The sequence below is a fragment of the Glandiceps talaboti genome, chromosome 21 (genome assembly GCF_964340395.1).
Source record: "Glandiceps talaboti chromosome 21, keGlaTala1.1, whole genome shotgun sequence".
NCBI lineage: Eukaryota > Metazoa > Hemichordata > Enteropneusta > Spengelidae > Glandiceps > Glandiceps talaboti.
Window position 1 is genome coordinate 11561019 of NC_135569.1, and position 26665 is coordinate 11587683.

At 35.1% G+C, this 26665-nt stretch overlaps 4 protein-coding genes across 4 annotated transcripts in view; 2 read left to right on the forward strand and 2 right to left on the reverse strand.

The window, feature by feature from the left end:
* LOC144451468 (acetyl-coenzyme A transporter 1-like) overlaps positions 1 to 3308 on the forward strand; it is a 5867-nt gene extending 2559 nt beyond the window's left edge. The window contains exons 4-7 of the mRNA XM_078142313.1: positions 394 to 578; positions 1267 to 1387; positions 2008 to 2229; positions 2568 to 3308. Of these exons, the coding sequence (XP_077998439.1) occupies positions 394 to 578; positions 1267 to 1387; positions 2008 to 2229; positions 2568 to 2726 (687 nt within the window). The 3' untranslated portion in view covers positions 2727 to 3308. The remainder of the gene's footprint in view (positions 1 to 393; positions 579 to 1266; positions 1388 to 2007; positions 2230 to 2567) is intronic.
* Positions 3309 to 6625: 3317 nt separating this feature from the next.
* On the reverse strand, positions 6626 to 11610 carry LOC144451520 (zinc finger MYND domain-containing protein 12-like). Its single transcript, XM_078142391.1, has 7 exons — positions 11398 to 11610; positions 10667 to 10811; positions 10088 to 10259; positions 9540 to 9709; positions 9031 to 9274; positions 8130 to 8275; positions 6626 to 7464 (listed from the first exon to the last, which is right to left on the reverse strand). The coding sequence occupies exons 1-7, from the start codon at positions 11502 to 11504 to the stop codon at positions 7315 to 7317; spliced, it is 1134 nt and encodes a 377-aa protein (XP_077998517.1). The 5' UTR covers positions 11505 to 11610; the 3' UTR covers positions 6626 to 7314.
* Positions 11611 to 11761: 151 nt separating this feature from the next.
* Positions 11762 to 15779, forward strand: LOC144451748 (ADP-ribosylation factor 4-like). The gene is made up of 5 exons (XM_078142652.1): positions 11762 to 11956; positions 12249 to 12326; positions 12813 to 12886; positions 13805 to 14042; positions 14567 to 15779. Exons 1-5 carry the CDS (start codon positions 11896 to 11898, stop codon positions 14773 to 14775), a joined length of 660 nt encoding a protein of 219 aa, XP_077998778.1. The 5' UTR covers positions 11762 to 11895; the 3' UTR covers positions 14776 to 15779.
* A 992-nt stretch (positions 15780 to 16771) lies between these two features.
* LOC144451400 (uncharacterized) lies at positions 16772 to 26010 on the reverse strand. Its single transcript, XM_078142231.1, has 13 exons — positions 25908 to 26010; positions 24764 to 24976; positions 24128 to 24262; positions 23599 to 23753; positions 22953 to 23046; positions 22236 to 22450; positions 21657 to 21746; positions 20954 to 21053; positions 20295 to 20571; positions 19509 to 19618; positions 19243 to 19347; positions 18793 to 18923; positions 16772 to 18435 (listed from the first exon to the last, which is right to left on the reverse strand). Exons 1-13 carry the CDS (start codon positions 25938 to 25940, stop codon positions 18204 to 18206), a joined length of 1890 nt encoding a protein of 629 aa, XP_077998357.1. The 5' UTR covers positions 25941 to 26010; the 3' UTR covers positions 16772 to 18203.
* Positions 26011 to 26665: the final 655 nt, after the last annotated feature.

Below are 26665 nucleotides of genomic sequence, written 5' to 3' on the forward strand. Positions count from 1 at the left end.
TATAGCCCGAATATAGGCCAGGCAATATGTGTTTTATAATATACCTCATGCTGTGAACTCGCGGTGGCAGACGACATCATCAGAAGCTGCCATTTTCACCTGCTGTGAACGTGCGATGGTCACGTGACCATGTAAAAGTTGAATGGAATTATTTCCCTAGGGAAATAGTCATTCTATTTTCCTATCACATGACTGATTCTAGCGAATCATGGCACAGCATTATCACTAGGTATATTATAAACCTATATATTTTTTCATGTGTGAGTGTCTAGTTCAGGTAGTTATGTTTTCTGTTGTTTTCCATATGGTCTCTGTGTTATTAGTTTCTTCTCATCATAAACTAAAGGAGCACTAGATACCTGGTACTAACTTTCTCTTCCTTCTTCTGATTAGATTGGTTTTTCTGCCACTGATGCTGTAAGTGGTCTAAAACTGATAGAAGCTGGCGTACCTAAAGAACGTCTTGCATTACTCGCCATACCAATGATACCATTACAAATAATACTACCTTGGATAATCAGTAAATACACTGCAGGACCTAGACCAATGGATGTATTTGTTAAAGCAATCCCATATCGGTAAGTTTGGACAAGTTGTTTTATTATTCACCGCCATGACTGTAGATGACATCAACAGTCTAGACATTTGCTTATTCTTGCCAGAGAGGGCACTGTTCCATAAGGTACTTTAGAGTCATAAACCTAGAGAACCCACCTATCTTCACAAGAATATTTTACAACAGTCATTCCGATTAATTCAGAATCTAGTCTTAGGTTGACCCTATGTTATTTGTGTTAAAAAAAAGTAAAACAATAAAAAACCATCTTCATATTTCTCTGCCTCTCCTTTTCCTCCTCTCTATCTTCTTTTTATTGGATTCCTGGTAACAACCACTTTCACAGTGTCTCTACACAATTGGCATGTTCTCAGCCCCCCCCCCCCCCCCCCCACACTTGAATAACTTCCATCATGAAAAAAATACTGTTTATCAAGTGTCGTCGTCACTGCCATGACTGTAGATGACATCAACAGTCTAGACATTTGCTTATTCTTGCCAGAGAGGGGGCTGTTCCATAAAATATTATGGACGAGTGCAAATAAATATATTTTTAAATTTGATGTTGGAGCTGAAAATTTGGGTCAGTCAGGTAATGAGAAAGAGAACAAAAAAATAAGGTCACCCTAGCATTGAAGACCAAGTTTGTTTAATAATAGCATCTGGCATTATCCTTGGTAGTATTTTTTCCACTATTTGTATTTCTGCAGGTTGTTCATGGGGCTGGTCTTGTTAGTGGTAGTTTGGTGGACACCGTCCTTCAAATCGGAAAGTGGGGAATTCCCATGGTATTATTATGGACTGCTTGTTGTTGCATATGCCTGTCACCAGGTAGGGTCATGTGATTAGAAGTGTAATTTAGAGTTTGTTGGATGTCCAATGACTTGACAGATCATACGAGTGATATTATTTGTGTTAACATTTGCATGTATTAGTGTGAGTCACTGGCAACATTCACATAAAACATGAACAAGCCCATCTTCTACTTTAGATAAAAATTATATTAGTTTAATGTTCATATAAATGCAACCATATCCTAACTCACAACAACCATATGTGAGGTCTCCTGCAACCCATCTCAAAAACAAACTATTTTGAAGTCTGTCACCACATATAAACACATCACATATCTTTTACTGTTGATTTTTATCATCTTACGAATTTTTGTAAATTTCAATCTGAATATTTTAACCATGGGTTAGATTCAGGGTTATTTAGTAGTTTCTAAATGCCCTTGCTTACCTTAAATGTGACAAAGGTCACCACTGAGGGCGCTAGCCCCCGAAGGCTGTGCCCAGACGGGTCCTCCTCACCTTTCAGCTTTATTCAGTTACCCCCTAAGCACAGATCCAAGGTCTCAATACAAGGCTAGGCCAGCAAGTAGTACTGACTTCTTGAGAAAGTACTTGAATCTTGATAAAAACTGTTCATGTGATTGTTGTATATTTCAGGTCACCCTATACAGTATGTTTGTAGCCGTGATGGCATTCACAGCTAGAATTAGTGATCCAGCTATTGGGGGTACATACATGACATTGTTAAACACAGTTACCAATCTAGGCGGTAACTGGCCTAGTACCTTATCACTGTGGTTAGTTGATAGTTTAACATGGAAATCCTGTAATGGAGGTCTTACTGATGGCCTAGACTGTGATACCAAGATACAGGCAGAGGTATTATATAGTTGCTCATTTACACTGAAACTATACTTTTTTATTACAGTACAGTGAAAGGTAGTTCCATTACTTTGTGAAATTTTATATTCTGATCCAAAAATGAAAAGTTTACTGCAATAGAATGTTTGTATTACTACCTAAACTTGAAGTTATATACCTGTCAGCTATTGATCATGTGGCTACCAGCAGTCATTCATGTGCCTGTCACTTGCTGATCATGTGCCAGTCAGTCACTGATCATGCAGTCAACAGCCAGTTCTTTGCTCAGCATGAAGATATCATATTTGTGAAAAAATAAAATTGTAATTTCTGCCATTTCACACCCTTTATTCCAGGAATGTAGTAAGGCTGGTGGTTTATGTCAAACAGATCTTGACGGTTACTACATTGAAGTCGCATGCTGTACTGTGATTGGTGTTCTCTGGTTACTATGGAAACAAAGAACAGTTCGGAAACTTCAAGACTTGGATCAATCAATGTGGAAGTGCAATTAAACACATTTTATTTGTTTCTTCTCAAAATCAAAATCGAAACTAAATGTTATTTTTCAAGACATTATTTTAATATTTTCTTAGTCATTTTTCAACCCATTGCACACGCACACAAGCTTTTGACAGCTAACAGTTAATATAAATTTTTAGTATCTTGAATGAATTTTAATTTGAAAATGAATGTTTATGTAAATAATGCATGTAGTAGGGGTGTGGTTATAAGCCGTTTATTGTCTCGCGGCAGATCTTGCCAGTTCCCAAGTGAATCATTGCATCCATAGCAACCATGTGAGGATGAGCATGCTGAAAATGTCAAACGCTTAGCAATGTTCTCAACATCATCGCACTTGGCCATGGTGAAAGCTTGACCACGATCACATGTTTGACAATTGTTATTGCTAGGCATATTTGCATAACTCGCGAGATCTGCAATGAGATGTAAAATCCCTTATTGGTACGGATTGTTAAATAAATGTCAAATCTAAAGAAATGACATATTATATCAGGATTGGGCTCAGAAATTGTATAATTAGTAGGAAACTCAAAGTTACCAATATCAGTTATCCAGGAATATTTAATATAGAAACATGATCATTTATGTGGTTCTGAAAATAAATTTGATTTCATTATTAAGTCTACTTTCATTGATTAATAAAAATCCAATTATTGACTAGTTTCAGTTGTTATGACATGTCTTACAATGTTTATCACAATATGGTGGAATTCTAGAATTTGACACAATTTGACACCAAATCCCCTCACCCCCATCCCCACCCCCACACTTCAAGGAATTCTGCATTATTTGATAGGTTCAAAGTGAACACTGCCCTTTTAACTCAAAGAGCTAGTTAAGTCAAACCCAGCCAACTTTTGGCAGGTTCGAACCCAGCTAGCAGTGGTAAGAGGCACACATGTTAAGTGCTCAGCCACAAAACGATCCCATATCTTTCTCTAGTCATTTTACAACTGCTGACATCAGACCATGCATGAACTGAACCTGTTACAAACAGGGAAAGTAAACAACTGAATTGGATTAATAACACTTGGCACAGGATGTTGGAAGTACAGAGACTTGTATTACATTTTATAAGAACATGTTCACTAACAAATTCCAGTTCCCCTGGCATTTCATGTACACTTAAAGAGGCCATAAAACTGTTCTTATCAAACCAAGGTGTGTAATACAAGTCTCTGCTGTTCCAACATCCTGAGCCAAGTGTTATTAATCCAGTTCATTTGTTTACTTTCCCTGTTTGTAATAGGTTCAGTGAGTCCACGTTCTGATGTTGGCAGTTGTAAATTGTCTCTCAGTTAACATGCTATGTTATATCACGCTGTTTAGAATTCCACTAGTCTGAAAGTCAAATACATCAATTTATTTTATTACCACAGGGTAAAGGATGAACAATCAATTTTGTTCTCGTCGTATTTTCAATATTATTTTCTCTATATTCAAATAATGTTTTGAATATTGTCTCCCCCCCCCCCAGTTGTTTTCCTATTTCCTGCTGTTGTCACTGTCTTATCAGAGTTTACCAGCTTTGGATTAATCAGTAAATCGTGAGAACAAAATTAAGTATTCATCCTGTTCCCTGTGGTATTACAAAATGTATTATATACACTGGTCAGTAAACAAAATTAAGTATTCATCCTGTTCCCTGTGGTATTACAAAATGTACTATACACTGGTCAGTAAACAAAAATTAAGTATTCATCCTGTTCCCTGTGGTATTACAAAATGTACTATACACTGGTCAGTAAACAAAATTAAGTATTCATCCTGTTCCCTGTGGTATTACAAAATGTACTATACACTGGTCAGTAAACAAAATTAAGTATTCATCCTGTTCCCTGTGGTATTACAAAATGTACTATACACTGGTCAGTAAACAAAATTAAGTATTCATCCTGTTCCCTGTGGTATTACAAAATGTACTATACACTGGTCAGTAAACAAAGTCTGAAATGAGATCTTTTTGTGCAATAGTCTTTGTAACCAAAAGCACCAATATTTAATATTTCAGCCATTTTCTTCACATCGATAATAATAATATTTATTTTTGTGTCCGTGAGATTTTATCTTTGTGTACATGAAATTCATATTCAAATTTTATGTGGAAGAACTGCCAGACAATACAAAACCCACCTATTAATGTGTTATGATATCGGTTACCATAGATACCAAATTTCAACATGTATGTTTGTTTTGTATCTGAATTTAGAGGAAGAACCACAAAAATACTTACTGTATATGTTTATAACATTATGTTAATATACACTCTCCATTATAGCCACTGACTGGTATTTTTAACCTTCAATTAGAAAAAAAAACGTAGGAATAGTGTACATATTTTACTTTATAGGTGTCAGTGACAGAAGTGAAGACCTACAATCTCAATTTTATTATCTCTTAAATTTAATCGGTACTATTTTGTGATTTCATTTTTTGCAATTAATGCATTTCTAAAATATTCATTGAAATGTAACTTTTATCACGTAGACAAGATTTTAACCCTTTCATGACTGGAGACGAGTTTTAAATAATTTTGGGACCCAATTTATATGACTATTTTCATAATTACAATAATATTACTTTATTAGGAAGTAACATTTCTTTAATTCCAGTCTAAAATGAAGCTGATATATGCCAAAAACTTACATAAAAACAAGAATTTTGTTCAAATAATTTTGGCGGCAAAGTTTTCAGTACTGAATGGGTTAAGAAGAGATTTAGAAAATTATAAAATATTTTCAAATTGATGGAAAGGACCACGTTGTAATAATACTATGTTTGTTGCTTTACAAGGTCTCCAGCCCATATACAACGTAAGAAATGTACAACAAACTCAAAGTCAAAGTCACATATCATCATTTCAAATGAATACTAGTATTACGTTATTTCACTTGTAAGCGTCTCTCTTCGTTTAAATGTAATAACATAAATATAATATCAAATCCCACCATCAAATCTAAGAAATCAGGGCTGTTCAATATTGGTAACTTACAGACGTTCATATCACAAGAGTTTGAAGTTAATGCATAATTACCATGGTAACCAACATACTTTTATATCATGAGACTTTGAAGTCGGTTGCACTGATACAGGTCTGTACCAGAGATAATAACTGTGCTTTAAAAATGTGGATTTATGTGGAATTGTAAAAGTATGCATGTAGTTTTAAGCTTTCATGTGAGTGTGATTATTTTATTTCTTCAGGGCACACTTATCAATCAGTGAAACAGTCATTGTATGCTACTTATAAATGTATCAGTGAAAGAGATAGAAATAAAGGCATATCAATTTTAAACCTTTTTTCATTTGCAGTGCTTTGTTGTCATATTCTTTGAAAAAATAACACTTTGAATATACTGGGTGTAATACTATTGTGGTGGTGGTGGTGGAGATATGTCACAGTTACTTCTAACGTGTGACGATGCGATTTTTTTTTGTCAACAAACCTGTCACTAAATCTACTATTTATGGCAGTTACTGTTCTTTTTATGGTAGTATTTTAGAGTAAGTGTGTATGTGGAGGCTGATGTAATTTGCTTGTTCATGTGTGATTGACTCTGTAGTTGTCTTCACAGAAGTAGGGAGGGTTATTTTTGTGTTTCCCCCAGCATCTGCAGACTGCATGGGCTGGATAAATATACATGTACACACAAAAAAGACTGACGCCAGGTATTTAAGTGATGTGCGTGCTGACCAGAAACAATTCTGTGCATCTGAAGTCAGTAAATAAAGACTTGATGTAGACACGTAATGATAACTTTGAACAATTGCATAAATGTAACTGAAGATCTCCATCATGTAACTAGGATTGTCAAAAATTACATATTTTGTAAAAAATGAGAAAAACACTCGAAAATGGTCAATTACGAAACTTTATTTTTGGTAACAGTGGAATTCACTATACATGTATTTAAAACACCAATATATAAAAAGTTAGGAAGTTTTATTTACAAAATCTATGGAAGTAGTGTCGATATATTTGAAATAGTGGTTTGAGAAGAATAACCAGCTGTACACAAAGAAGACATATTTAGATTTATAGGAAGCAAAAACAATGAGGTTCATAATTCAGTGAAGAAATTCACAAAATGGAAGAAATTTCTTGAGCTTGTTTCTATCTGGACAACTGTTGGTAAGGTTAATATTGTATATAGACAAAACACTGTGAATTGAATAATTGTATATTTACTGCGTTTTAAATAAAAACGAATGAAAAATGGATGCCTTTTTACATATATACAAATATTTGGGTATTTGAAGAATTTACAATATATTGGTCATGTATATCTTGCCCTACAATGATAAACACATTTTATACATGTTGTCAAACTAGTACGCTAACGCAATAGTGTTATATTTTCCATCTGTTGAAATATGTTCAATATCTGAGTTTCTTGGCGGAAAATGTGTCCGATGCTGTACACTGCACTATTGTCAAAGTGTACATGATTCTTCAAATTGTCTGATGTCAATTCTTTTAAGCAAAAATACAGGTCAGAATATTAAATTCATGGTGTCAATTCCTACAGGTTTCATTGTCTGTATCAATGTTAGCTGACATGTGACATTGCTGGCATTTCACATCCCTGGCTGTATAAATGTACTTTCTTTAGATATAGGTGGTTGGTTGGCAATCCGGACAAACTCAATAATATCAACGGACATGTCAGTGTCCATCTCACTAGATGCTTCCACTGCACTCATTGCTTTCTTGGCATACTCCTTGGCCTACAAAAAACCCAAAACAAACAAACAATTAACAAACAAACAAATCAATACACAAACAACCAAATAAATTGATACAACTAATACTGTAACAACTGGTTTTTTTTTACTCTACTCCAATAAGCCAGCAGATATAATTCAGGGGTTGTGGGAAGGAATTTATTTTAAAGGATACAATAATCATGGAGATTTTTAGAGCATTATTTCCATGAAGGCATATATTTTACACCTTGAACTAATAGGGAACTTGCAATCCAAACTGAGCATGCTCAGATGCAAAGGACTATGGGATAATCTGTGATTATCGTAATACCGAATCTGGAGCTACTGATAAAATAAACCTCCCACAAAGATCGGGGTGACTATGAATTGATTATTCCTGGTTATAAACAATGTAACAATATTGTTTACAATGCTAATTGCTTAGTATTTACTATCACGTTTCCCATGATGCAACATTCAGCATGGCGGGTGTACAAGTTCCCTATTCCGTCTGAGTTACACATTTTGAAATATTCCAAATGGCAAATTATCTTACATGAGCAGTTGTAAAACACAATGTATTGATATGGTGTCGCCACAAGAAAAATGTCCCCACCTCCTCCTACCCAACCTCTGTCCCTCATATTTATTTCAGAGAAGACATTTTCACTACCAGCAGTGCTTACCTTATCCATATCAATGAGTACATAGTACAGCATACCGAGTGCATGGCATATTTTAGCCATTACATCTGGTACTTGGTTTGGTGTTTGCTCACGAATATCATGGATGGAATTTAACACTTGTTTAGCTTCAGCCTCTTGTGCTTCATCTGTATAAATAAAACAGAGAAAAATAACAGATATCGGTTCATAATTTCCTGTGACATGTAAGAGTTCACAGACAGGGTCACCATGCCATTGGTGCTATTGTGGTGATATTTACTATGTACATACAGTTCCAGTGAGTTGAAAGTCAGAAACTCAGTAAACTTCAATACTGGGTACACTGATAATGATAATACTAAAGTCAACACAGAGATTTGAAATAGTAACTTCACCTTTCCTATTTACAAAGAAAATGTTTCATGACCAGGTTTATAAAAAGTTGACTGAAATTGATAGATGTAGAATTACGGACTAAATGTTTTACCAGTATTGGGAAAAATACATGGCTCTAAGGCCAACAAATAAAAAAAAAATTTCTGGTCAGTACAGTTTGTCTCAAATGGTGCGATGATGCAATTCTGTTTTTTTTTTTAATTCTCAACAAACCTGTCACTCAGTCTACTATTTATGACAGTTACTGTTCTTTTTATTTAGTACTTTAGAGCAAGTGTGTATGTGGGGCAGATGTCATTTGCTTGTTCATGATTGGCTCTGCAGTTGTCTCCACTGAAGTAGGGAGGGTTATTTTTGTGTTTCCCCATGGATCTGCACACTGCATGGGCTGGACAAACACACAAAAAAGACTGGTGTGAGAGTATTTAAGTGATGCGTGTGCTGACCATAAACAAGTCTTTTTTTCTTTTTTTTTTCTTTTTTTTTGGGGGGGGGCTACTGTTAACAGTAACCATTTGATTCTTACCAAGAGCTTCTTCTTCATCTCTGGGTTGTGTTGCAGCTGGTCCAACACCAGAGGGTGTAGCTGGTGTTCTAGTTCTAATCTTGACAATCTTCAATAGATGTGAATGCCAACTATCTGTAACTCTGGTGTACAGAGAATCTGCTATATCCATTCTGTTCTGTCTAAAGAATACATTAGCCATGTGAAAGTAACCACCCGATGTCCTGATATCATCCGTACCAAACTCCTCGGATGCGTGGAAAATCTGTACAAAGTTACAAAAAATATAGAAATGAAATTAGAAAATATGTAAAAAATATTAACAGTAGGACCTTATTATTGGGTGACACCAAATTGGGAACATTTAGTCATATGAATGATCATTTTAGATTATCATATATGTAAATGATATGTAATAACATAAACTTACATCAGTAGCTAGTTGTAATATAACCCCCTAACTTGGCAACATAAAGTTATATCATAAAAAAGTCATAAACAACCCCCTAACTTAGTAACATAAAACTTACATCATTAGCAAGTTGTCGTAGTGATTCTTCAAAGTTGCCCTGTGCTGCATACAGTAAACCTAAGTTTCTGTACAGTTTAGACTTGATAGATTTACCACAGTCTGGGGTTTTTAATACTGTCCACTGTGCCTGGGCCAGGTACTCTTCTGCCTGGGAAAGTTTACCAAGACCTAGAAATGTACAAGTACAAAAATCAGAATACACTTAGGGGCCATATGCAGTATCTTAAATGAGTGACCTAAGGAGCCTTTGTCGACTCGTAGTGACAACCCTTAGGTCACGAGTATTTTCCGACTGAATGAAGAAAAATATTGGAAAAATAACATAATTATATGATCACCGATAATATCAAAGAAAAATTGGGGAAAGTAATGATAATTTTGAACATTTTGACTCATATTTCGAACACAGCAGAACCAGTGATGTGGACATGTGTTGTGTTGATATAGACACATGTTGTCGTGACGCAGAAAGACCAGAGTATATATTCAATATTTTTTGTTCTTATCACTCGTGCATGGTATAATAGTGTTGGTTGTTGAACTTACCAATACTAGCTTCCCCAAGAATAAGATAGGATGGAACTAGTTCAATGCTATTCAAACCGTGCACATCAATACTAAATCTAAGAGACTGCATGGCAGCTGGTACGGCCTGGGCATGTTTGCCTTCAAATAATAACTTCTGACCGGTAGTTCTGGTTAATTCTATCATATGTAACTAGAAGAAAATGAATGAAAATACACATATAAATTACTAGGGGAAGAAATTTATACATAGAGAGTATATTTTTCATTTTTTTCTGGATAGGACCTCACGTCAATTAAATAATGCCCATGCCATTAGTTTATTCATGGAATACAACACATTTATCTTGCACTGATATCAATGTCACATTTATATTAATGGCACACAATGGGACAAAGTAGACAATAAAACATGTTTACAAACAAACAAACAAACAAACAAACACATACACAAACACACATGCACACACACATGCAAGCATGCACAGACATAGACATGCAGACACATGCATGCATGCACACACACACACACACACACACACACGCATGCACACACATATACACACACACACACACACACACATAGACACACACACACACCTGTCTTTGTAATTTTTCGTCTTGTCTTTTCTTTCTTTCTTCTTGTGATGGTAGGAATGGTAATGACATAGTTCTCAATGGTATCAAAAGCTGACATATTTTTTCATGAATGCCTTCCCAATCTGCTCTTTGATGTTCCTGGCCACTGGAAATCAAATAAGATATTATCATTTATAATCACATTTGCATATTTCTGACATCTATAACATGTAAATATGTCAATATAATATAACATAGTAGTGAGACTATACCCCAATCAGTGTGCCCTCTAATGAGGCAAATTTTGTTGTTGTTGTGAGTCAATGTGCAAAATGATAAAAACTATGAATTATATATAATATATACATTTGCATATATAAACTCAATTTATGACACATTACTGTCCAAATGTTGCTAACACCTTTTCTTTGAAGTTTCTTTATTCCTTTTTCTATTTACCAATTAACATTGAAATGCGTAGAATGTTCAAACAACAACAACAACAACAACAACAACAACAACAACAACAATCAAAACAAATAAAAATATGAATTATGATAATCATATGACTTACATGATGTGTTTTTAAATCAAATGAAATATTTCACAATTTCTTACAGACACTAATTCTTGCAATGCGGTTACTTGTTTAAGTAATGGTGTTATTTTCTTAAGATCTCTGGACATTGCAAGCTAAGATTCAGAAGAACTTTGAGTGCCATTTGTAATCCGATATTGATTTACCAACTCACCAATAATATGTGACTCGACACAGTGTACACTGTACGAAAGCGGGCTTCTGGCACAGTTCACACAGTAGTTTAACCCCTTTTGGGTTCGACAGAGGATTTAGCGTCATGATGAAGGCACTTGCACGGTAATGTCTGTTGTGGATATCACAAATGCCGACTTCAATAGACAGAAAATGCTGTCTGCAATTTCAGATGTTGGGTTGTTGGGCTTCTCGTTGCTACCAAGAAAGTGCGCATGTGCATGAGTATCCTCTCGTCGATTGACAGACTATGCACATCTCGTGTTTTGCGAGATAAATTTAGTGCGCCCTCTAAGGGATTCCCCATGGTAACTGAGTGGCTATTTTTAGCTCGTACGTGGAAACGTTGACGTGTTTCGGAATGACGACTGTCAATAAGACGTAATATCCAGAGAAAGCGAAGAAAATACGAGCTAACAGGATGTAAGAGCGCAGAGTTTGACAAGTAGTTGCTGCTCGAGGTAGACTGACAGACATCATGGGGAACTTTATGTGCAAAAAGCTTTTTGGAAGAAAAGAAGTTAGGCTCCTTATGGTTGGTAAGTGCATGGCCCCCACCCCCGTCCCTTCCTCACAGGTGCTCCTAAAGCTGGTTTGCAAGACACAAAGTATACAAAATAAAATAAGTTCGTAAATAGTTGTCACATGCCTCAACTGCAGATGATGTGATTCCTGTTATCAAAAACCTCATGTAGAACGTTTGTGGTATCACTAAGAAATTTTGCCATTTTGTCCATGATTACAAACAGTCCCATAGACTACATCTGATATACTTCAGTGTTCCATGATTGTTCTAAACTTAACTTTAACTTAATTTTTATCTCCGAAAAGGTTTGGATGCTGCTGGCAAGACGACCATGCTGTATAAACTCAAGTTAGGTGAAGTTGTGACCACCATACCAACCATAGGTAAATCACCATCAAGATAAAACCCTTTATTGTACTCTTTCAACCACTATAGTGCATATGAGACGAAATAAAAAAAATTGTTTTTTTCTGATAACTCGACTAATAAACATTTATACACATTTGAAACAAAAAATAAGAAATTCTTTGTCTTCTTGACCTTCATACATGCCTGTTTTCTTTCCCTAGCAATGTCAGTACATATTTCATCAAACTCTTACAGAAGGGGTATTCTGAGGCTGTGTTATCAGAAACACACAATTGTTTTCTCACTTGTCTGATTGCATGTATGTGTGACTGTACATGTTGTGTCAATCATGAGTATGTGTTTGTGTGTGTGTGTGTGTGTGTGTGTGTGTGTGTGTGTGTGTGTGTACACCTCAAGTGTACATCTGATTTATCAAATCCATGCAATACTGTTCTTTAATAATAACTTTCAAGATATTAGCTTATTATTATTTTTAATTTTTTTTAAAACTTGTTTTTCAGGTTTCAATGTAGAAACAGTCACATACAAAAATGTGGATTTTGTAACATGGGACGTTGGAAGCAGAGATAAAATGGTAAGCTGAGATTAAAAGTGTGAAGCTCATGATATATGTATGATAATATATGTTTAGGCCAATCACCTTCTATATTAATTTTTCCTTAGTTCAGATTAGAATTAAACTTTGAGTGAGGAAAAAAATGTGTGGCAGCTCTGACCCATACAAAGTGTATAACCAAAATCAGTGAATGATTCTGTCTACTCCGTATGGCTCCACTGATATGATAGCATTAAATGCCAAAATCTGGGACTGAATCAAGGCCTTTACTAAATATTATGTCAGTTTACATATGTTATAATTACAAGAAATTTGAAACCAAAATCAGAGTCAATTAGCTTGGAATCCATGCAGATAGGGATTTTAAATTTTGGTTTTCCCATGTCAATTGAGGTTGCAGTCGACAGTGAGATGAAGGTGTGTCAGATGCAAAGATAATGTGACTTGATAAATGACAGAATAGGTGATGAATAGTGTTCACATTGCATTTTGCTATTTGTTAGGTAATTGGCTCGTAAAACAGATTCTTACATAAAATACTCAAAAAAGCAATGTAAATCTTAAAAAGTATGTTTTTTGATCACTTCTCATTTAATTTATTCTTTATGTGTTTTTAGTATTGTCCTGTCTCACCTTGTCCACACTAAAGAAATGGAAAATTGGGTGACAAGCGATCTCTTCAGCGTTATATTAACATCTTGAGATAATCAAGACACTTCTATTCATACCTGAAACACACTCTCAATTTCAGCCACTGACAACAGAAAACACAAAAGCATTATAGAGGAGAGAAAGACCTTTCAGAAAATGTATGGGTTGATGGAATAAACTTTATTTGTGTTGGGAAACAATAACTTGAAAATATGTCACCCTTCAAATCTTGCTTTTGTGCATCTCCACCTTAACATGATGTCACATTTCTATATTGTCTTGTAGAGACCATTATGGAGACATTACTATCAAAACACTGATGGTCTCATTTTTGTCATCGATAGCGGCGACAGAGAAAGATTCCCTGAAGCCAAAGAGGAATTGGAACGTTTAGTACAGGAGGATGAACTACAAGATGCAGTGATTTTAATTATTGCTAATAAACAGGATTTAGCCAATGCTATGACAGTGCAAGAAATTACTGAGAAATTGGATACAAGCAAGTTCCCCAATAGAAGTTGGTGTAAGTATTTCTCACAAGTGTCTCTTATGATATATTGAAGTGCTCTTATAAATGATTGAAAAGTTGGTATAAGTATATATGATAATTTATATATGACACAGAAAGGCACCCTGGGAAAGGAACAGAGGTAGGAGCTTCATCCCTTGAAACGAATTGCTTTAGCAGTGTTTGGGTAATACTAATAGTTAAAGAGGTGTGAAGCTACTAACTTTGTTTCCCAGAATACCTTGCTCCAGTGTATGTCGGTAGTAAGACCCTTCTAAGACAGATTAGTTAATTCGCATGATTTCAGAGAGGTCACACGATGCAGTATTGGTCAAAAGTGACATTTTCTGGGTTCCCTATAATTGGAGAGAAATGCAGCTGAAGTAAAACCAGCCTTGCCTTGTTCCCCTTTAATACATCAAAAATATGCCACCATAAATATCAGTATGTACATTTTGAAAACAATCAGTATGTTTTTGTAAAATGATAAATGTAAATACTATCTCTACTTACATAATTGTCATGTTAATTTCTTGTAGATGTACAAGGGGCAGTGTCTATAGAAGGAGATGGTTTGTATGAAGGACTAGAGTGGGTGACATCTGAACTCTCTAGTAGGAAAGCTAAAGCAGCAGCATGGCAATCGGTTGATAAAACTGTCTCAGATACCAAGAAAGAAGTCCAGAGTGGGTACGGCTTGTTGTGGGGTTTCTACAAATCTGTCCATTCTAAACTGTTCACTACATAAAGTGTCTCAGATACCAAGAAAGAAGTGCATGCAGAATGGATACATCTGGCTTACTATTTCTATTTACAATTCAACATAAATGTTTTATAGTTATTTATATCATAGACCCTACACTTGGGTGTTACTTGTCTGTGGTTTATATGTATATTGGTAGTATGTGTTTGATGAAATGACTTTTGACATCATATGTTAATTCTAACATAAAACCTAAGTCAACAAACATGACATTCCTGTCATGGAGGCTGTTACAAACAGGGTTACCATTACTCAGCTTGTAGAGAGGAAACATAGCATCAAATGAAGTCTATGGTGCCAATCATGGCATTCTTTTCATACAGTCTTTAAGACTTTTGTGTCTTCATTTTTCAATATACCAGTAACTGTATTTAGGTATGACATTCAGTAATATGTCATAACACTGTACATAGCATGTAAGACCATATACAACATAATAATGTTGAACATTCCAAAATAAAATTTCCTTGATCATATCTCAAAAATGTTGGGTACATCTTACATCTGTATCTAACATAACAAAACACTATTTTCATTTAATATATACTTGCTTTGTTTGTATAATATCAATATTGACAACATGAAAAGTTTACACTCTAACTTGTCAAAACGTTGGTGTCACAGTTATATATGTGTACTATAGGCTCACATCATCCAGGGCAATTTATGTGTAGAATGATGTATTTGAGAAAGATTGAGACATCACAAACAGATAAAGTTGCATATTTCAATATTAAAATTTATTTACATTTAACAGTTTTGTATTTACAATGATTGTATCCTTGTATAAAAAATAGCTATCATAGAAGTCTATACTTACTACACTTGAATTATTGAGCAAATTAAATCTAGTCATATTTCTCAATAAGGGAAACAAAAAGTATAAATATTAATAAGAAGTTTATATTTGTTTACTTTATTTTTTTGCTGCCATTATTTACATTAAGCTTTTCACTTTGTCATACCTGTACAATAAAGTTTATTTCATTTCACTAGGCTATTGACTGTTTCTTTGCACAGTTTTACAGTTACAGTGAAAAGAGAAAGCCTCAGATGTGAAGGACAGTGAGTCCAACCTTTGCAATGTTTGATTAACACAAAAAGACCTATTGTATCACCCTAGCACTGCTCTCTGTGTTCTCAATACTCCATTTTGTGTGGTTATTCAATAGATTGGGATAAATAACACAACTGAATCTACAGAAATAGTTGAGTTCTTTTCAGTCTCTAAAAACCTTTGTACAGCGTTTTACATATATTGGTGTCTGTCTGTCTTGCCACACTACAAGATTATGATTGGTCACAATTTAGTAGATAATATACAATCTTTGTATATTTCCAAGTACCACATAATTTTACACATTGATATAGCAACTTTCATTGTTACAAACCACGGCCTGTTTTACGGCAAAGTTCTTAACGAGCCTCCCACCTGGGTAGAAATAATAACTCTGGTTTGCGAGAATGAGTAGTTTTCAACAATGAAATAGTGCTCAACATGCACAATTATCATACTAGGCACAGACCTGTAATGGTACAAGCCTTCTTACTTCCCTCGGTTCCCTAGACAGCATGCAATTCATGCTGCTACAAAGCAAACAGGATGGTATTCTTCATATAAACAATCTTTATCCTATCAAGTCCCCATTCACACATGGATCGGCTGAGACACAGCAGTTAAATTTTATACAAGGACTTTAGATAAACTGCACTTGAACCAGCAATGTGCAGATTATGATCAAGCCCCTCTAAACATCAAACTTAGCAGGATCTGTACATTAAGTTTCACTAATTCTACCATAAACCCTACATCGTGTCGGGTTTATGATTCTACTGATTTACATATACAAATGCATATCACTATCAGCCTCCATTGGAGTGAGTTTTTCTCCCTCCCTCCCTCCCTCCCACTATGAAATACTGGTGTCATTGAACCCCCCCCCCCCCCCCCCCAAAAAAAAAAAAAAAAAAAAAAATCCACACAAATGCACTTTTAAAAGACATGTACATAATTCTATAAATACTATGGTTGATGGAATGTACATGAAAAGTACAATCTTTACATCTGTAAAGTTGCAACAAATATTTCTTTCAAACAAGTGGACGGGTAATAGTTGAACAGGAGTAAATCAGAGCCTATGTCAACAAATGCCAAAAAGAGCTAGTAAGTTTTTACATTTCTAACTGTATTGTATTTCTACTAGTCTATATGCTATCTGTGGCTTCAAATCTCAAGATCTCTCTTCACTGTCTAGCTCAATGAGAAACCATGAACCAAAAGTTGTTCATGCAAATGAGTAAACCACTACTGTTAGAATGATGTAAACAATGTACAAGTAGCATCATGTTATGACAAATATACCATATTTGGACACAAACATACCATATTTGGACATTATGTAACTGTAGCTATAAACACTAACTTGTCATTGGGCAGAATTGTGTGATTGATTAACAAAGGCATGATGTTAATGACTGTGTGGGTGGCTTCATTTGAATTTGATATTTCATCTCAGGACCTCATTTAGCTAGATATGAGAAGAGATTCAAAGCCATGGATAGCCTCTAGACTATATTTCTACTGTATTAAAAGATTACTTTATAAAAAGACGATATAAATACATGTGTTTGGTGATATCTGTACAAAAATATGTAAATGTTTACCCTGTCACAATCAGTATGCATTGTCATCATAGTAGAAATGACTGATTTTGACACAGTGTGTTGGGACGTAGCTAAGTTTATAAAGAGCAGGTAAAAGTAGGCAGTTACAGGGATGGCATCAATAACCTGGATGCTCATTTACCAACTTACCCAGCTATATAGCCAGTCATACAGAGAATTTAGTTGGTAATTAACAAGACACTTAGTAACTTTGAAAACAGTTTTACTGGAGTCACCACATGAATCAAGTTACAAGTGCTTTTCTATGGTATAGGAGAAACTATTTCATGTAGAGGTTGTACACAATTGAGTATTCAGTACGTCTTCATTACCTGCTTTGCCAACATATTTCAGTAAGCTTTCATTTTCTAGCATTATGTGTAAATGAAGAAGAAAGTCCACCTACAATTGGGCATTTAAATTCATTTAATCAAAACCCATACACCATCAAAACATCCACCCCAGGCCTCCAAAATAATTAGTAAGTCTATCAGATGTTTATATAAACATTGCAGTGCTGCTAGATTAAATGGCAACATTAGTTTCAGAAGTGTCTTGTTAATCATCAGATGAAATCTCAGAGTGGGAGCAATATGCAAGTCCTTGTTTGTAACTCAATAAATGTACGTTTTCATAGAAATGTAAATGAAGCACTGACTTCCATGAGATTATGGTGATATAGTTGATAGTATATTTCCTTCAGTCTACTATGATCTTACTTAATTAAATCACTATGGTTAAGTTTTAGTCTAAGATGCGTTAGATTGTAGACTGGCTCTACTACCCATGATAGGTTTTCTGATACTTGATAGAGAACCCATGCTGTCAGAACTAGACGCATGCGCAGGTTGAGCTCGGAAGAAGTCGTCATTTGCAAATATCTGAATGCCTTCATCTGCCATATTCCAAGCATCTCTATCTGTTGCATTCTCACGCACATATGTCAACACGTCCTGTAGACCTAGCTCCTTAGCACGGATACTAAGAAACAAAGAAATATACAATCTTGGATTAGAATTACAAAGACTTGTTCTTTAAGAAGTGCTTTATTCCATCTGCTGTAAAACTTTTAAACTTGGACTCGGCAAAGAGTAAATGCAATTTTTAATTAGTCTCAGTCATTTTTCTGTAGCACAAGCAAGCACTTTTATTTTTTAACTGGATGTATACCTTTAGTTTTATATTGTTTTGTGCCTGTATGCATATCATGTCTTTTATTACATTTGATTTTTGTCTGGTGTCAAGACGAATTTACATGTTTTATGGACAATAACGTATATCTAATCTAATCTAATCTAATTCAATTCTGTATAAAACTTGGACCAAATTAATACTTACGCTAGACTTGGTTCTTCTACAGTGGATAGTATAATCTTGACTACAACTTTCTGTAGGATTGGATCTGTTGTCTTAGCAAACTGAGATAAAGAATCCTTTAGACTTTCCTTATCCAATAACTGAGTACAGGTCTGTAAACAAAGGTTAATAGTCATGTAAGTTTACATGGAAAAAAAAAGCACTCAGAAAAAAAGTTTGGGGGGCCCTAGTATTAGGCAATCTTGTCTGTAAGGTCACATGTTCTAAAGAGCGAGTCAATCTGTTGACAGACAATATATTCATAAAAATTTCTGTTTCTTATTCCTATTTCGGGTTGACATGATAGTACTTCTCTTTCTTTCATTCTTTCTTTTTCTTTCTTTCTGGTGAACTCAAAAAATAAAATCACGAAGTTCATTTAGGAAGACATCACCAAGCATATATAAACAGTGAGACCATATTGCAACTTACATCTGTGTTCTCTGCATAGTATAACAAGATCTTTCCAGCCAATAGATAAATCTCTTCATTCAGAGTTGTAGTTGCCAAACTCAACAAGATATCCAACATACTCTCCTGTGTACAAAATAAAAGTGAGAGTTCAATAATTTCAATCAGGGACACTGAGTGACTATTGCTTTTCATTCATAAACATTCATTACTATCCCTACCTGATAGAATATGACATCTGCACTTTCAATGGCTATCAATTCTAAAGTCTGTAACTATGTACATACCTGGTAGAATATGACATCAGCACTTTCAATGGCTATCAATTCTAAAGTCTGTAAGGCCAGTCTCTGTGTCTCATCGTCGTTACTCTTACAAAGCTCTGTTAATGCAATAGCTGTAAGATAAAACATATCAAAGTAATATTAAGATAAAGACTGTGAAATAATTACTGTGATCTGTGTTCTATCTGTGATATTGATGAGATCATGTATATGACAAAGGACAGGTTTGAACCTGAAGTAGTTTCGCAACTTAGCATGCAACTTATGGAAAATATCACATCTATTTGGTACTGAGTTTGCTATCAATGGCATTAGGTCAAATACACATCTGTATAATGGAATACATTATTCCAAATAATTCACAATAGCTACATGTACTTTTCTGTAAGTCGCAAACATCTCTTATGGTTTATACTTGCAACCCATCTGACAACTTTATACTAGAGTAGATGCAGTAAGAGAATGTTCAGATTCTCTGTGAATGACTATATATAATTGCCCAGTTAGCAGGTAGTCTACCACGGTTCCCCAGTCATTTTACCACGGTTCCCAAACACAATTATGGTAGCGTGTATGGGAAATTATGCAACGTTTACCCTATTTCTCCTACCTCGGTTCCCCAATCTTAGCAAGGACATTGATTACTTTTTTATTACTCTAAAAGCAAGTCCTCACAATCTCACTGTCACTATTCAAAACGATGGTTATGGAGGGGGGGGGGGGGGGTGTTTCAGGACATACAACTACTTTTATCATGCTTGATTGTCAATAATAGCTTATATGACCTACCTGGTGTATTCATATGTGCCATTTGTGCACGTATGTCAGCGTTAAATGCCAATTCCAGGAATATACCAGCAACGATTCTCTGTGTCGTAATAGTACCCATCTTTGCAGCATGTGCTAAGTCTTCCATTCCTCTATCTGAGACGACCTGTGCTTTGTTTTCTTCTGAGTCAGACACGATATATGACAGTGCTGTAGATGCTTCCTGTACGATACGTGGATCATTGCTATGAAGTAGTGTAGTCAAGGTACTTAGACCACCCATCTCAACAAATTGGTCCTGTGAAAGGTTATCAAATAATCTTTTTATTTCAAGAGAATCACAATAGACATTGTTTACATGACTAAAACTACTGACAGCCAGAATTGTACACAGGGTAGTTACTCTCATGAAATTGATTGTGCACTGTAGTATAATCAATCACGCAATCATTTGATCAATCAATCAATCAACCAATCAAAAAACCAATCAAGCAGTCAAGCAATGAATAAATCAATTGATCAATCAATCAAACAAATAATCAATGGATCAAATTATTGATCAATCAACAAAATAAATGGTTATTCATCTGTTCTTTTGGCATCCAACATTTCACAATAACCAAGCAGCTGAAAACTTCCATTCTGATCAATGTCACATGATAGTTGTAATAACTACAAACCTGTATAGCTGGAACTGTTAATAATTCTGCCATGGCTTCTGCTGCATATTCCTGTGTTGCTTCATCTTGTGATAAACCGAGAGAAATCAACACTTCCAACCTGACAGGAAACAACACAATATGCTGTGATTGTCAAGCACACAAACTAACCAACAGACTCATCAGTAAACCGAACTAAAGAACAGTCTTATGTAATTGCAGTCTGGTTGGCTGTGTTAATTTAAGTGGTACACAGTATTGAATATGGAATGTGGAGGTTCATATGGGATTTTTTGTGTTAGTGTGTACCATAATTTATATGGTGTTTCATGCATTGGTTTAGTAGTTGGTCTACGATTTGATTTATGTGGTCATTCATGTGGGACTTTTTGTGTTAGTCAGTGTCATGATTTATGCAGTGGTTCATATGCCAGTTTATGTGGCTGTCAATGACATCATTATTTAGTGATCTATGTAATGCTCTGTAGTGATTCAAGTTTGGTTTATGTGATGGCTTATTGAAATGGTTGGAAGCAAGTTTAATATGTTGACTCATTTGTTATTAAAATCACAGTGGTTATTATGGTAGTCTTTAGGTCACAAATAATTGGTGAACCATGTGATGGTCTATGTACACCACATACATAGACCATCACATGGTTAACCAATTATGCCATAGTGACAAGGCAGCCCTTGTTTTGACAATATCAAACCCTATACTTACCCTCCTTCTGTAACAATTCTAAATTTACTATCATCACCAGTAGTAGCCAGTGTTGCTAACTCAAACGCTGCATTGCGTTGTTCCTTTATCCTGAAAATAATTTACATCAAGGATGATAAATAAACGAGTATACTGCGTTGAGTTGGGTTGGGATGAGATATTTGTGCATGTATGTACATGTATACAATAGATGAGAAAGCAAGTCTATGATGTACAATTTTATTAACTAAACTGACTAGATGTGATATCTGACCTTGTCAGCTGGGTATAAGATATTAATGCAGTGTTTATATTCATGTACAAAGATATAAACCATAACCATATCTTCTAGTAAGACCCAGATCTTTACTTGGAAGGTTGCGGAACAAACATCGAGGATGACAGCTAGTACCTCTGGCGTGCAGCGCTCAGGCAAGTCCTTACTGCCTTTGGTGCTATGTGCTTGTTTTTTAAAGTTAGTAGAATTGCCTGAAGGTCTACTATTCTCTGTAAATGTCAGTGTAATGAACGCATCTGTGATTTTATAATTTGAGATGTTTTCTATATACCCAACACTAGTATCTCAGCGTACAGGCTTACCTTCCAGATTTAGCAGATGCAATAACTTTCTCGATGTCTCTTGTCATCACGAGAAGTTTCTCCAGAATATCTCCAGCTTCAAAACGGAAATTATGAAGCAACATCCAGGAGAGAACATTGGAGATGAACACAAAGATGAAATGGATAGCAAAGAAGACGACGGAATATACTACATGGTGTGAACAACTATCGGAGAATTGTGTACAGCCATGGTTCTGTAAAAGATAAAAATAAAAATAGATTAGATATACGTACAAATCTTAGGTTAATGAAACAGTCTTGGTTGGTAAATGATGAAATGCATTATTCTGTTAAAAATACATCAAACATGGAAATCTGAACTCAGGCCTTTCCTTTCATGTACTGTACAACCCTTAACATTGAAGTAAAGTACTTTCTGTACCTATCATACTCATTTATAGCATTTATATCAAGTGTAAAATGTTATGTGTTGTGTGATGCATGGACAAAGTTAGTGTGCTGACACTACAAATATGAATTGTATATGCTTATACAATGGTAGAAAAAAATGTTTCACTTGACTGTTATGAGTTGTAATGCATGGACAAAGTTAGTGTGTTGACACTATAAATATAAATTGTATATTCTGATACAATGATAGAAGCTAATGTTTTACTTGAATGTTATGAGTTGTAATGCATGGACAAAGTTAGTGTGTTGACACTGTATATACTGATACAATGATAGAAACCTTACCATTATTTGTAGTAGTATATTTATAGCCAATCCTAACGATACACCAAACACAGCAAATGATACAATACCATACATAATCATGAATCTCTTATGCCTGTAATAAAAATAAATAACAACACCATTACTATGGATAATTATACCTTCAAACTGAACACGATAATTGAAAAATCCCTCTTCTGTATGGCAAGAAGCTGGCAAGCTAAAAGCTGAACTGGAAGATTCATTACTGTTGGCATTATATGCATTATATGTTCATCCTGGTTATGAAGTGTAGCAATGTTAGTAAGATTCTGGTGTGTCAGACAAAATGTAGCAATATTACTAAGATATATGTCAAGGTAGGCAATATACTTGTAGCATTATTGACCCAATAGGGAACTTGCAATCCAGACTGAGCATGCTCAGATGCAAAGGACTACGGGATTATCTGTGGTTATCATAATACCTAATCTGGAGCTACCGATGAAATAAACCTCCCACAATTGTCAGGGTGTAACTATGAATTGATCATTTGTAGTTGCAAACTATGTAACAGTATTGTTTACAATACCAATTCATTAGTATTTATTATCACATTTCCCATGATGCAACATTCAACATGGCAGGTTTGCAAGTTCCCAATTGTAATTACTGATAGTGAACTTACCAGAACCCTGCCACTCCTACAAATCCAATCAGATGTGAATATGAAGGACATTGTGTGACGGCAAAGAGGAAGAAAACAAATATCCAGATAGCTGCATACCAATACACAGTAAATATAGCAAGGAATGCCGATAGAAAATGGATGTACATCATTCCCTGTAAATAATTAGAGAAATGAAATATTGATATTAAAAAGTGATTAGATAGGCTGTATAATCAGCAGTTTTAAAAATATCAATGATGTACAAAAATATCTGAGTATGTGTGTTTGTTTATGATATCATTACATTCAAAGCTGAGGTAGAGTGACATATACAATTACAAGTGGAACTGACAAGAACTCTGATAACTGATAGTTTGTACATCTAGGATACATAAACACAGTAGTGGTCAATTTGTAAACATGAAAGAGACTGGTCACTTTATTTCTTCAAAGTGACTTGCAGAATTCATTCTTTTTTATTGACTTAATTTTCCTATCATAGCAATACATCTTGATATACAATGCACTAAACCTGTCATGTTCCTACCTGGAAATCCATCAACATATGTTCTCTCCATTTCAGTTTACCAACTTCCTGTTCCAGAGCTGACTTGACGTCTGTGTTATAACCAGGTCCCATATCTAGACCAAGTCCCATATTAGATTGTAAATCCAGGAAAGACTGTATACCAAAACAAAAGTGTTTAGCTTGTAAGTTTTACAGTTGGATTTATGCCTCAGATGGTAGTCATGAATACATGTATGTTCATATCTTTCATTGTATTCACTACAAATCATTTTAGCCTGGAATTAATGCAGGGGTTGGGTTGGGTTTTTGAATATCCTTGTACTGTGGGCCCTTATCAACTACATAGGGCTAATAATTTGTTGACATGTTACTGTGACTCCGTGTTATTGTGATGTCCCGAGCATTGCAGTAACACATCAACAAATGATTAGCCCTACGTACTTGATAAAGGCTCACAGTACAAATTATGCAGTAGATATCGGTACATACAAAACAGCCCTTTTAGCAATGTGATGCTCTGAGGACTGTGCAAGTCTATTCCCCATCATCAAAATCCCCAATCACCTGGATTCTACACTAAATCCGTTTGCACTACAAGAGTGAAGATTCCACAATGACCAGACCATGAATGACACCACATCAAAATAAACTTACCTCACTTCTTTTGGCCATAGGAACCATTTTAATAATGGAGTTGTCAATAATTTTGTAGTCTTCAATACTGTATGCATCTCGTAAATATTGCCCTTTGTAGCGAAATCTGAACTGATGATCACCTCGTCCAAGTTCATGTAGAATATGTAAAATCTGGGCTCTGATTCTGGCTATAGTATCTGTGGCAGCACATTGTAGAACGAAGGTCTTGAACTGGAAAAAAATTCACTTTTCATCATTTCTCAGTTTTATGATTTATTTTTATAAACAAGCCTGTCTAGGCCTAACAAAAAAATTGTGTGGTTCCAATTACGATCAATTATAGAATTGGTGGGGTAGCTAGATTTTTTAATTTTATTTTTAATATGTGAGTGTCTAGTTCAGGTAGTTTATGTTTTCTGTTGTTTTTCCATATGGTCTCTGTGTTATTGGTTTCTTCTCATCAGATGTACAGCCATTGCAGATTGACATGTGTAAATGTTATACTCAATAATTTTGTGAGCAAGATCAACACCACACCACAAACACTGTGAAACGAGTATTTGTGATAGTTGATTGAAGTTGAACACCTGTTGCATGTGTAGATAATATGACATATTTGAAAACTGTGTCTTAAATTTAAGTTGTGATTATACATATCGTAATTTTATTTACAAAATAAAAAAACACCCCTGAATTGTACACCTCCACGGTTTACCATCACAGTCACGCGTTATTGCTATATTGGGTCTTTCTCTAGAGTAGAATGTACAAGTTAATTTGGTGTCCGATGTCTTGCTGTTGGGAATGTTGATTGTTGTGTAGTCTGTACTAGATACTCTAAACTACAGATAAATATTTGTTTATCGTCATGGACAATAACCTAATAGCTACAATAATAGTTTTACATACAGACAGTAAGAAATATAACGTCTGGACGCTGATAGGGTGAACAGACAGTAATAAAGAGACAAGACTACTACTACTTGCCGAGTTAAAATGTAAACATAATATGCATTATGCATATGTATATGTATCTCGACTCGAGGAAATCACAACATTCACCACTTGCTAAATGGGAATCAAAATTTAGTACTTTCGATCGCAATCGGTGACTAATCACTTGAGTGTTTGGTGGATCGTGCAACCAGTCTTTCCAACTTACCGGAAAAGCGTTGCTTTCAATATACAGCAACATCTTTGTTACGCTTTGCTTCGTGTGTGATGCTGTTGGTTTTCCTTCAGTACGTCTTCAAGTCGCCATTTCTATGAGTAATGAAATGCAAATTTATGCTTCCCCTGACGTCATGGTTGCTATAACATTAACCACCGCTAACGCAAGAGGGCGATATTTGGCGGAAAACTTTATTTTGTGAAAGCGAGGTTGCAGACGACAACCACAAGAAATACGCACGCACGGAATATGGTGATTTACATCGTCGTCCTCTAAACTTGACTGAAAAGTGTTTTTTTTTCACTGAAAGCGCTATAAGGTAAGCAATTTGATGAAGTTACAACGTACCTTGTCGTGCTAGTTACTCCCTTTGACGAATTGCATGGCATTTCACCAGTATGCTTTATAAATTTCAGAAGACATGAAACGCCTCCTATTTTTTTCGGGTTTGGAAAAAATGTACGATAATTTTTTTGAATAAACATCGAAATACTAGTAATATGAACGATAATTTGGTATAGGATAAAATTACAAAACTGTGTCAACAAAGTCTATTTAAGATTTCTCTCTAAGTTCTGTATCGTTCAGAAACTGCAAAATTCAGTAATTTTCATCACTACAACTTAAGTCCGTCAAATTTTTTTAATAAGGTGATTTTTTTTGAATTTTTGTATTCAAGGTATAATATAAGCTATAACAATTTTATACCTTGAATACAAAAATTCAAAAAAACCAAGACGGTTGTCAGC